The sequence below is a fragment of the Lonchura striata genome, chromosome 2 (assembly GCF_050655825.1).
Source record: "Lonchura striata isolate lonStrDom1 chromosome 2, ASM5065582v1, whole genome shotgun sequence".
Taxonomy (NCBI): Eukaryota; Metazoa; Chordata; class Aves; order Passeriformes; family Estrildidae; genus Lonchura; species Lonchura striata.
This window is the reverse complement of record NC_140704.1, coordinates 7,909,014-7,920,965: the sequence shown is the minus strand read 5'-3', so window position 1 is coordinate 7,920,965 and position 11,952 is coordinate 7,909,014. Positions and strand designations below refer to the sequence as shown.

At 42.3% G+C, this 11,952-nt stretch overlaps 1 protein-coding gene across 6 annotated transcripts in view; it reads right to left on the bottom strand.

The window, feature by feature from the left end:
* Positions 1-7,437: 7,437 nt before the first annotated feature.
* Positions 7,438-11,952, bottom strand: part of DPP6 (dipeptidyl peptidase like 6) — a 548,806-nt gene continuing 544,291 nt past the window's right edge. For all 6 annotated transcript variants that reach the window (XM_031503790.3, XM_031503789.3, XM_021543891.4 and 3 more), the window contains exons 24-26: positions 10,833-10,905; positions 10,662-10,735; positions 7,438-9,698 (exon numbers count right to left, since the gene is read on the bottom strand). In XM_031503790.3, the coding sequence (XP_031359650.1) occupies positions 9,552-9,698; positions 10,662-10,735; positions 10,833-10,905 (294 nt within the window). In that variant the 3' untranslated portion in view covers positions 7,438-9,551. The remainder of the gene's footprint in view (positions 9,699-10,661; positions 10,736-10,832; positions 10,906-11,952) is intronic.

The window sequence follows — 11,952 nt, the reverse complement described above, 5'->3', positions numbered from 1 at the left end:
ATATATATTTCTATAAAGGGACCCTTTTCAGAGCCCCTTTGTTTCTGCTGCTATGCAAAAGCCCCTCCAGACATACATTAAAGAGCTTCACTGCTTTTGAAATGGCTTGTTTGCCTACTAAGGGAGGAAAAAACATCTCTGAAGTTGGTGCCTGAGCAGCACTTATATCTCAATTATCTACACATTGCTTCTCTGTGTGTGAGATTATGAGCTAACAGGGTTTTCATGGCTTCATCAGCACCAGTTTAAGAGCAATATTTATCCCTGGTCATGTCAATCCTGTGGTCAACTCAGCAACAAAGGTGATGCTTGCTGCCCTCTTGCCAGAGACTCCACTAACGAGCTGAGTGATTTATTCATTAAGGGCAGGGAAATCTGGAGCTTTATTCCAGAGGCCCTGGTGGGAAATCTGCATGAAAATTTCATGCTGTTCACTTGCAGGAGCCCTTCCCTGCTGTGCTGCCCTTCCCCTCACTGCAGGAAAAGGTCCTGCTGTGCTCCAGCAAACCCTTTAATAGAAATACTGAATTCAAAGGGGGTTTTTCTGTAGTTGTTGTTGTTTTGAAAGAGTTGTGGGACCAGGAAGTTGTCTGTTAAAAAAAAAAAAAAGTTGGACTTTGCAGTTCTGGTGGCTTTTTGACAGCTCTGGCCATGTTGAAAAATCAGAAGTTTGCTCTGGTCCCATTAAAGATCAGAGAAACAACCCCTGTAAAAAGCTTTAGACATGCAGGAAAGCAGCTTCCCACTTCTGGAGCAAAGGGGTGGACCAAACTGTGTCAGCAGGTCTCCAGTACCTGGACATGAAAGGAAATTTGAGTTTATTTCGGAAGTCAGGCTTCATATGCTCAAATGGGATTTGCTGCAATCTAATCACACTTGCAGACATTGGCCAGGCTATCTAATATCAAATCCAGTTAATATTCTTTGTGTTGTTTCAGGAAGGATGTGGGAATCCCAAACCCATGGATGCATCCAGGCAGTGTGCTGCTCTGTGCTGGGCTGAGCCCCTGGTGGCTCCTGGCTCCTGGGACTTCCCTTTCCCCATTTCTTTGCAGGAGGAAGGAAGAGGAAAGAAATAAAAATTAAACCAATATTTTATTTTTTTTGTTTCAGAGGAGAAATGTACTGGCTCACAAACACAACCAGCAACTTCCACATGTCCAGCCTGCAAACCTGGCTCTAAACAGGAGGGCTTTGATGGACAGGGGTGATGTGTGTGGGAGCTGATGCCACTGTCCCATCTGGTCACTGTAACCCTGACACAGCCTCTGGTCTTGTCTCTGGCACTCAAACTCCATTGGGAGATGAGATATCTTCAGGAGGAAAAGCCCAGGGTGGCTTTGGGTGGGGTTCCTTGGTGGAGACATGACTTGGTCTGCTGGACTTGATCCTTCAAGTCTAGGTCTGTCTGCATGGAGGGCTCTGTCCTGCATGAAGGGTAAATTTGGGACTGCAGGTTTCAGGACTGTTGATTTAATGACCATTTGGGCAGCACCTCAGGGGGAGATGCTGAAGCAGAAATGTCTCTGAAATGTCTCGGGGACCTCATAAAACCCCTCTGAGTGCTGCCACCAAGTGCTTGCATCCCTTCCTGTGTGGGGCTCAAGGCTTTAGGCTGTTTTTGAGGGAAAGGCAATTTTGTCCTTATTGTTGGTGCTCCCAGCACTCCCTGTATCAGCTGCCTCGGGGGCCTGGGTGGCAACTGCTCTGCTGAAACTCCCAAGCAATAGATCCCTTCTGTAATTGCACCTTTGGAGCAGTCGACTGGCTCCTGCGACGAGCTCTTGAATAATTGAAGCAATATTTGCAGGGTTTCCACTGAAGTACTAACAGCTGTGGTATGTTTTGATATTTATGAAGCCAAATAAATTATGGATTAGTCAGTGCAGTGAGCCCAGCATGATGCTTATTACTTCTGGAGTGCCGGAGCTGATGGAGTGCAATTCATCCCCTTTTACTTCCATTGTGTGGCTGAGTATGACTGGTGTCTATTACTGGACTTAATAGAGCTTGCTTGCAGGTTTAAGTTCCACTCTCTGAGAGCTGATGGGTGTTTTAATTTGTTCTTCACTCTCCAGGCTTTAGGAAGACGTGCTGGGGCCATATCTCAGGGTCACAGGCCATCGTGTCGGCTCACAGGTGTGGAGGTGATTGTTTCTGTGGTAATTGGGATGGGTGCTGGCAGAATTAGCAGCAATTCTTGGAACTAAACTGGAAATGATACAAAATCCTATCTTCTTGGCAAGCTGGTCTGTGGGTAAATATTATGTGTCTTCTCTAGGATGCCTTGTTCACTGCACAAACTTTTCTTCAGAACTGAGCCAGCGCTTGTGGGATTAAACCCTTCATTCCATTTTCTGTTATCTTTTTACGGGTGAAAAAATTTCCACTTCACAAATGTTTTGAATATATTTCTGATTTCTCTCCATTAGTGGGAGCTGCCCTCTGGGAAGGGATAAGGAGGGAGCAAGTAACCCTTTGGAGCAGCAGATGGCTTCCTACCCCTCTAAAGCTTCCCAGCACTGGAAAGTGTAATAAATACATAATGGCAAGTGCCTGTGCTCTGCTCATAGCAGCACTCAGCAACTTGGTACAAAACTGAGGGGTTAGGAATCATTCCTTTACAAATCAAATACTTTCTCTGTTGTCCCTGTTTTCTGGGATGAAAAGAGATATCTGCAGCTGGTCTGCTCACCCAGATCTGCCTGGTGCATGGGCACAGAGTGTGCCTTCATAAAGTGGGCACAGGGAGCTGGATGGATAAATTTGGGTTGGAATGGGTTGGAACCAGGTGATCTTTAAGATACCTTACAACCTGTCATGGTTTAGGGCAAATTTGGGATAAATTTCCAAAGGGGTCCCTCTAGAAAGCAGAGTCAGTGGCCCCTCCCTCAGCTGGTTCAGGAAAAAAGAAAAGTGGAAAAAAAAAGTTTATTTAAAAAGCAAAGTATTCCCAAGCATCCAAAATGAATAATATTAAACAATAAAACGTCTTGCAGTTCTGAAGAGATGGCAAATTCAGAAGGTCCTTGTCATGGGGGGCAGCTCTGCTCGCTCAGTCCCTTATCAGTCCCTCCTGTGCTGGAAGTGCCACGTCCTGGTGGGCCACAGGTGAGAGGTGCCTCTGTTCCTTCTGGGTTTTCAGTCCAGAGCAGGGCTGAACAGCTCCAAGAAAAAGAAAAGCCAAAGTCTGGGGAACTTCTCTGCCTCAGCTAGCTAAAAATAAACTAACTAAAAAACAAAGGAGACCTCTCCCCCACTGTCCGTGCTGCAGACAGCACAGTACAGGAGAAGGATGCAGGGGAGCAAGTGCAGCTTCTGAAAATAAACTGCATTCTTCTTCTGCCCCTTCACTCTTGGAACCAGTCTTAAAGAACTTAATATCCAGCATAAACAGGACAGATGACAGGGGCTACAAGCATCATAAAGTCACCCTAGGACACAAGCCAAAGCATGATTATATGAAATTGTGCCATAAGGTGCCCACTAGTCTGAATAAAAAGTTATAAAGTCTGGATTGGCTGTCTCAGCTGATGCCCTGTGAAGGCTGACCTAGAACAGCGACTAGACAGAGCTAAAAATTAAAGTAGGGATTTATTAAAAGGCCTCAATGGCTCCACCTTGGGCAGCACAAGAGCCCAGCCAGGGCTACACCCAAGATGAACCAAAATGGTCACAAAATGGATGACCGGTCATCGGGTCTTTCACTTTTATAAGTTCTGGTCCATTTGCATATTGGGATTAATTGTCCAATTATAGCTTTAGGTTATGAAGTCCATTCTTGTTTTTCTCTCTTAATTTCATTGTTTATCCTCTTGGGACTGAGATCTGGATCAGTTGTCCTTGGTCCCCAGCTAGAAAAGGAATTTTTTGTCTCCCTATTCTACGAGGAGAGCTCACCATCTCCTAATATGAAGCTCAAAACTACACACTAAAGCAGCACAGAATCTGAAAAATAGAAAAGCTAAAACCTGAGGCGTCAAGTTGCAGAGATGTTCCCTGTAGACATCTGCATTTTACTACACCCCTCCATGAGTCTGGCTGACATCTGTCCTGGAAAAACTGTGGCACTGCAACTTTTTCCTAAAAACATCTTCCTACAGGAGCTCCCAAGAGAGGTAACCCAGGGCTTCTGCAGATAGGGGAAATCTTTGCATGCAATGAAGTGGGGATTAATTCCTCTTCTTTATTTTCTTTCCTGAAGGTACTGAGTGAGGGGATGAAGGATATTTTCTCTTTAAAATCCTGATGTAGGTAAAGACTGTAGTTTTCCAACTACTGTTACTGATTGAGGCAGAGTTGCAGATATTTTAATGGAAGTTTGGGCTGAGTTTGTGTCTGCTGTTGCTGTGTTGCAGATAAATTGTTTACAGCCTGTCTCTAGAGACAAGTGAAAAAAGTTTCTCCTATCCCAATTTCCTTGTAAATGATATAATTATCAGAATCATCGCAGCAAAAACAAAAGTCTGCTGGATCACAGAGACATGAAGTTCGAATTTAATGTTTCTGGGGCTTCTACTTTTAAAAAATGCCTCTTCAAGAAGAACTGCAGCCTACTGTGTAGAGATGATAAGGATTAAAAATGCTTCCATAGCTCTGGCTTTTGTTTCCCCTCAGAGCTGGGATGTTGTTTGCTCCTGTTCCTACAACACCTTCATCATCATCATCTGACAAAAACCTTATCACCAGCTCTGGTACTGATAGTCCTGCAGCAGTGATTTCTGCTCCTGTCAGCACCAGCCCCTCTCTGTCTTTCAGCACACCTGCTGACGTGTGCTTACTGCTCACATTCCAGTGCTAATTTCCTCAGTGGCTATTAACTTCCATGAGCACAAGATACAGGATAAAACTGAAGGCATGGCTGGTGGCTTTTGGCTGAGAATGTGCCCATATCTCTTCCCTTCCCAAGGTGCTCCTTGCTCCTGGCAACTCCAAGGGTGCTGGCTGTGATGAGCAGTTCCAAGGAGGAGGTGGGAGCCAGATCTCAGCTGTCTTCAGTTCACATTGATTTCTAGACTCCTACAGATTTTCCAGAGAGGCTTGATAGCTAGGAAATTTATGTTTCATGTGTTAGTTTTACTTTTCTCATCTGCCTTTTGGCACCTGTCTTAGTGCACAGACTGAAAATGTCTGGAGGATCTCTCTGTTTCTCATGGGCCTGGCCCTAACCTTGTCAGAGGAGAGACTGTGTCAGGATGGGCTATCCCACCTCTGGGCTTATTTCCCCTTTGCTCTGCAACACTTTTTAATAGATGACAAACTTGTGGCATGGTGTGCCAGACTCCTGTGATGGCCACATTTCCCCACGTGTCCCACAGCTCCTGTGATGGCAGCATTGCTCTGATGACAAAGGAGCTGAGTACAGGCCAAACAACCTCCTCAATTCCCTGCTTCCTGCACATTCAAGGGGGAATTTGCAGGGAACAAAAGTCAACCAGGAGATGGCACAGCCAGAATGTGGGCTCCTGACCCTTTGCACTCTTTTCCTGTGGTGTTTCAGAGCAGAACATGGAGCAGACGATTTGCCTTGTTCATGCTTTGCTCTGGGTTTGGTTTTTTGGGTAAAGGATTAACCTCACTGTGAGTGCTCCCAAACAAGGTGGTGGGGAGCAGGTGCTCAGGGTCTTCTGCAGGCAGGTTCCAAATACTCACTGGAAATTAAATGTCAGTTTGAGTTACTGGAGCTGCTTAGCACAGACTGCAGTGCAGGACATTGACAGCAGCTGTTACCTCTGTAAGGATTCCTTTCCCAACAAGGATGAGAGCATTCACATCATCTCAGGGAGTTGTTTCTTGCTTTAAAATGACCCAAAAGGTAGATTTAAAGTGAAGGAAGGAAAAAAAAAGAAGCCTAAACAGTCTGGAGGGAGCCTTGCTATTCCACAGGAATGTTGGAGCATGGTTTACTTTTGTGCTTTCCTGGGGCCTTGTTCCATCTGTATTTGCTTTTTACTCTTTGCTCAGTCATGGACATCTTGATTAAAACTGTTCTTCCAGCAAGGAGGCAGAATGTAGCATCATTTAATCTGAGACTTTTCATGAATGTCTCAAAGCAAAAAGAAAAAAAATTATCATGCACTAGTTATTAGAATAAAGAATTTATTTGGTTATGGCTTATTAAGGAGGCTCACCATGCAGGTTTTATATTTGTCTCTTCCTAGTTTCCAAAGGGGTGCTGGGTTTGCTTTCAGACAGTAACCATGCTGAATGGGGAGAAGATGGAAAGATGAAGTGGGAAGAGGAGGCAGATCTTACCAAGTTCCCTAAGCTCCACTCTGGACCTCCAGCTGGGAGCTTTGCTTCAGAGAGCAGAATAAAAACAAGCAAACGTTGGGCTCGGTAAGACAACATGATTAAGGAATTGGCAACTGAGATCTTGTCTTTTCCATTTCTGCCATTTACTCTTCATTTGCCAGTGGGAAGCAGGTAAGACGTCCAGAGAGGAATGAGCTCCACAGGGAGCCAGAATTTACTCAGGTCAACGAAGAAAGTTGTCCTCAGCCCAGCCTCAGGCAGGTCTGGCAGCTCTGTGCCAGCCCCAGCAAGGGCTGCAGGGCAGATGTGCCCTGAGACCCAACAAGTAAAGTTAAAACATCCAGAGCCTGGTCACTGCCAACCCGAGTGAGGTCTGGGACAACATGGGCATGACAGCAAATGCAGGTGCACGTCCCAGGTACAGCACTGGCCTTGTACCTGTGGTCTCCCCCACTAAATGTCATTTCTCCCCATTGCAAACAGCAGACTCCACTGGTCTTCCCATGGGAACATTCCACATAACCTCTCTTGTTCGCTCAATTTTTTTCCTTCCCACCCTTGAAAGAGGCAGTGTTTATTTGGCTTGAGCTTGTAAACAGAGCTTGGATGGGTTTATGAGCTCTATGCCTGAACCCATAGACAATTACAAACATGGCTGGTTGCCTGGCTTTGTTAATTACTACCAGCAAGGCTTCATTTTTCCCTCTGTGGTTTCCTTCTGAATTAGTGAGGCACTGCTCATTGGCTCTCTTCCTCTTTGGGATGCCACAGTTGAACATTATGGCATCCAGATATGCCAGTGAGCTGAGAGTATAAGCTTGATTTGTTTGGACAATAAAAAAATAAAAGTTGCATTTAGATAATTAAACAAAATAACAGCAAAGCTATTTTGTACTGTTGCAATCTGTCCTTCCCTGTCCCAGTGCTGCATTTTCTTGTTTCCTGATCTGCTGGAAACAAAGACTGGAGTAAGCATCGCCAATCATTTCTTGGTTTTGCTTTGAAATATTACATTTCTCTTCTAAATCTGGTCTAGTGGGTGTCAGCTGATGGGACAACACTGATGATGTGCAGCAAGTCAGCATGTGCCAGTTTGGGCTCAATTCAACCAGAAATAGAACTTCCAGAAACTTGCTGCTTATTTAGTCACTCAACACAAAATAACTGCAGTAGCAACCAGGGTGGTAAAATAATGTTTTATTCCATGAATGAACAAACACTACCATGCCACATCCTAAAGTTCTTTCTACAAAAGATTGTGGACAGAGCAGATTTTTACGTTTCTCAGTTCAAGTTCATTTCAGGCTCTCGAGCCTGTTCAGCGTAGCAAAATCTGGACACGCAGCATTCTCGTGGTCTGTTTGGCATTTTGCCAGATAAAGCAGATTTACACCGTAGTTCTTGTTCACACAATGTCGATGCACTGTAAATTAAAGGAGATAATCCCAACCAAACTAGGTAATTCCTGTGGTTTATCAATATATTTTTTTCATGATGGTCAAAGTACAACCAACATTCAAAGCTTAAAATAAAGGTAAGAAAAAAGACACACTAAAGAACACAATGGAAACATCATCATTGCTGTCAGGATGTGAGTTTACCCACAGTACTATGGAAAAAGTAGGATCTGGCATTGACATTCAAGCTGTTAAAACAAGAAAAGAAATTACATTAATTGTTATATTTCCAAGCTAGTGCTTCTAAGGAGTCCTGATCAGCAAAGAAGTGTTACGCATGCATGTCGAACACAAGACTAATATTGGATTGGGGATCTGACAAAGAGCTGACTTACATTCCTTTATATACAACAAAATGAAATATACAGTATTAATACTGGCTGTACATTTGGTCAGAATATTTTACAAGGAGCGACACTGTCAAAATTCTTATGACGCAGTACGTGGAAGTGGATGGAGGTTGGATTCCTTTCTGAAAGCTGAATGTTTTCACAAGAAGTTTTAAAAGTTGCTTTCCACTGCTCAAATGAACAGTTAGGCCTTTAAAAACAAAAAAATACTCCTTTTTTTTTTTTTCTTTTTTTTTTTTCCTTTTATGGTTGTCCAAACTAGTGTGAACAGAAGAGATAATTAAATGTGTTTGGAATACGCTAATCATTGACCTGGAATAAAACTAAGCCACACACAGCATGTGCAATAAATCTCTGCACATTGTTTAAATGGCTTTACAAGATGATGTGTGAGGTCTCTGGTACAAATTCCTGTACCACAGCCTCACCTAGCTGTTCCCTAGCAGGTACCAACCATTTGTTCCAACTCTAAAGAAAGAGAAAGAATAATCATGACTGTCGCATATTTTTCTACATCGCAATAAAAAATATCTCAAGGTAAGCTGATTTAGCTTATTTATGTGCATATTTTTCAAGGCTGCCAAAGAAAATACTCAATCTTGCTGGCAAGAGCTATTTTGGGAACCCAAGAGTGAGTTTTTCTTTGCTCTATTCCAATAGATTTTTTTTAATATCTGGGTAGCTCAAGTCCCATTGCCTCATTAGACCCCTGAGGTCTAGAGTGAGTTGGTTAATTTGTTTGATATTTTTTTCCCCATCCAGAACAAGCTGAGAAGCTAATAAGGTGAGCATGAGACCCAATGAACAACAGAAGTAAAAGCCATACAGAATTAACAGAATAATTACAGGAAGGTAAAGATCAGTGTAACTATAGTGATATTTTGCACAATTGGGTTTGTGTATCCTGTAGCAATGACAAACCTCTTGAAGATAGAAAAGAGCAGGCAAGTGTATGAATCTGTATCTTTTAAAATAATTGTGCTATAATCTCCATTTATTAGATTAGGTTTTTTGTTCTGACACAGTGTGATGCTAACTATAGTAACCTTAATGTGGATGATGGATTTCACTGCTACTGCTTGACTGCAAAGAGACATCAAATCTTCCAGTCCTCAAAGTGGTTTCTTGGGGTGTTCCTTCAAGTTCAACTTCTTAACATTTTCACTGTAGAAGTCATTTTGTGGCAAAAAAAAAAAAAAAAAAAAAAAAAAAGACAGAAAAAAAACCCCAAAAACCAACCAAAGAGAAAGAAGATGTTGGTTGTGATGGATTTATTTCAGACAGCAGTTTCTGCTGAGTTCACCATGCTTAATGTTCTTCCATTTAGGAAGGAGTTGCTGTCAAGTAAAGCAGAGGAGCTGCTTTCAGTTTTTTTTTTTTTTTTTTTTTTTTTTTTAATACATGCTAACAACACCTCTTTTTTCAGGAAAAGGATCCAGTTGCATATTGTCAGAGATATCTGCCTTGTGCTTAGCACGGACAAGTAGGGTTAATCATCTTCCTCCTCTTCTTTCAGTGGGGCTAGTGGGAGTTTGTCTGGAACCTGGAAACACTCCACAAAGAAGTTGACAATGGACTGGTACAAGTGCTGCTCAAAGGCTGCATTGCTGAAGTAATGGCTTTGATCAGGGTAAATCTGCAAAAAGAACAGGTAAATACACACTTTTCAGAGCTGAAAGTCTCAGGACTGACCACCCAGAGCTGCAGCTTGATCTGCAAACACACTGTATCTCCTCACCACCGCAGGGCTTCCCATGGATGCTCGTGAGCCCAGGGAAGTTTGGGCATCACAGTGCTCTGAGTGCAGACTGGCATCTTCTTCACAAGGAAACTTTTTGAATTAGAGGATTTTCCATTTAACTCTGTCCTGGAAAGGTTCAGTCTAAGAAGAACCAGCCCACACTTTCCTTGTGAAAACCAAAAAATTGTGCAGTTTTGGAGAGAAATGGCATTAGGTTATACTGACTAAAATGAGGGCTTTAAAGCAAAAATATAATAAATATTTCTGGAGAAATAATTAAATTGAAAAAAAAGTAGTGAAGCCAGAAATTAAATAGTTTAAAATCAACTTCTCAATAAAGTGGAGCAGGTAACTTGAAGAGGATCACAAGGGGTTGTCTAGGCAGGGATGCTAGGGTGGGTTCATTTTCAAAGATTTAATGGCTTAGACATGAACCATTCAGCAAAACAGAGATATAATTTGGTGGAAAGTGGAACTGTGCCATTCACAGTGGGATATCAGATTTAGGTGACATATATATTTGTAACTTTTCTGGCTGATTTAATTTAAAACCCTGTTTCCCTGAAAGTCATCCTGAATTTGTTCTGTTCCCAAAAAAAGTCAACATGCATCAATTCCTTAGGGATATGTCCCTCACAGCCTAATTCACTGTAATTCAATAATTGCTCTACAACTGTCAGACCAAAACACTGATGTCACATAAGCATGGGGCTGATAAAAACCTGTTATATGCTGGTGCTACTTCTACTGCCAGCCTGAGTTTGCAAGAGGTTTTTCAAACCTTGCTTCATAACAGCTGCTTGAGTTCAAATAGGGAAATAACTGTTCAAATAGGAAAAAAAGAAACATATACTGTACCTGCAAGCTGTAATTAGCCTTTGCCCTAATTAGGTGTGTGATAAGGTCTGTAGTATGCTGAAAATGGATTTTTTCTGTAAAAACAGATTGTAATCATTAAAGAGACACATTTAATTAACAAAAATCAAAGCTATCACAAACAGAATGAGCTCAAATGATGGGCTAACTTACCATCAGCAGTAGCATGAATGATCAAAAATGTCTGGTCCTTTAGTAGTGAGACTCTGTGTGATAATTTGCTGATCTGTGAAGGTAAAGGTTGCAATAAGATTAAAAAACTTGCTAGAAATTAGCAATTTATATGGAGGCAATAGAAGTGCTTATTTTCATTTAATACTTTATCACAGGATAACAAGCAGACAGCAGCACAGCATATTCTCCTGGCTACTTATATAAATCCAGAGGTAAAACAGGTCCCTACCCTGTGCTGGCAGGGCAGTGTCAGCAGCAGGAACATGCCAGAGACCCTCCTCTGTTCTGATAATATTCAATAAAAGCCTGAACTGTAGAATACATGGAAAATATCAAAGTGAATAAAAAACACTGATGAAAAGTGTGCCCAGGTGCCTATGCCTAATAACAGTTCATGCATCTGGAGGGACTTTGGTGTGTTTTGAAAGTCAACTTCAATGAGTTTTGACAGCCTGGGGGATGATCTGATATGAAATTCAAGTGTCCACTGTTGAGAACACCTTTGCCCTCAGCAGTCTTTCAGATGCACAAGGGAATATAAATACAAACAATTTCTAAAAGAACAAAAAGCTCTCACAGTAATGTAGAGATTATGAGTGTGAATTTTGAGAGACAATGGACTCACAGTTTAGGTAGCCAGGATAAATCTTCCCTTGTGAGGGCACAGGGTGGTATCTGCTTTCTCTGTGAGAACAGTGCCAGACCTTTGCTACCTTCACATCTTCTGCCTGGAGACAAGGCTTAGAAGCTGAACTAGATTTTCTCTATAACAAATTTTGTTTGTGTGACTATTCTTTATCTGGTTTTGCTTCCAAGTAATTTCAGCACAGGATCCAACTGATCCCATCATGTATATTAAGCAATGTCTTTATTAACTGGTGCTGTGTTTCCTTTTCCATGTCCTGCTCAGTTCTGGCACAGAGTTCTGCCTCTCTGAAAGTTTAAGAAAGTCAAACTGAGTTTCACTTGAATTTGTTTGTCTCAGAGAAAATCAAAGTGGCAACACCATTGGCAAGAACTTTCAAGGAGGTCGTGACACTGTGTCCTCTTGGGCACATTTGAGTCACTCAGCTCCTTCAATCTCTAAAACTGTATTTAC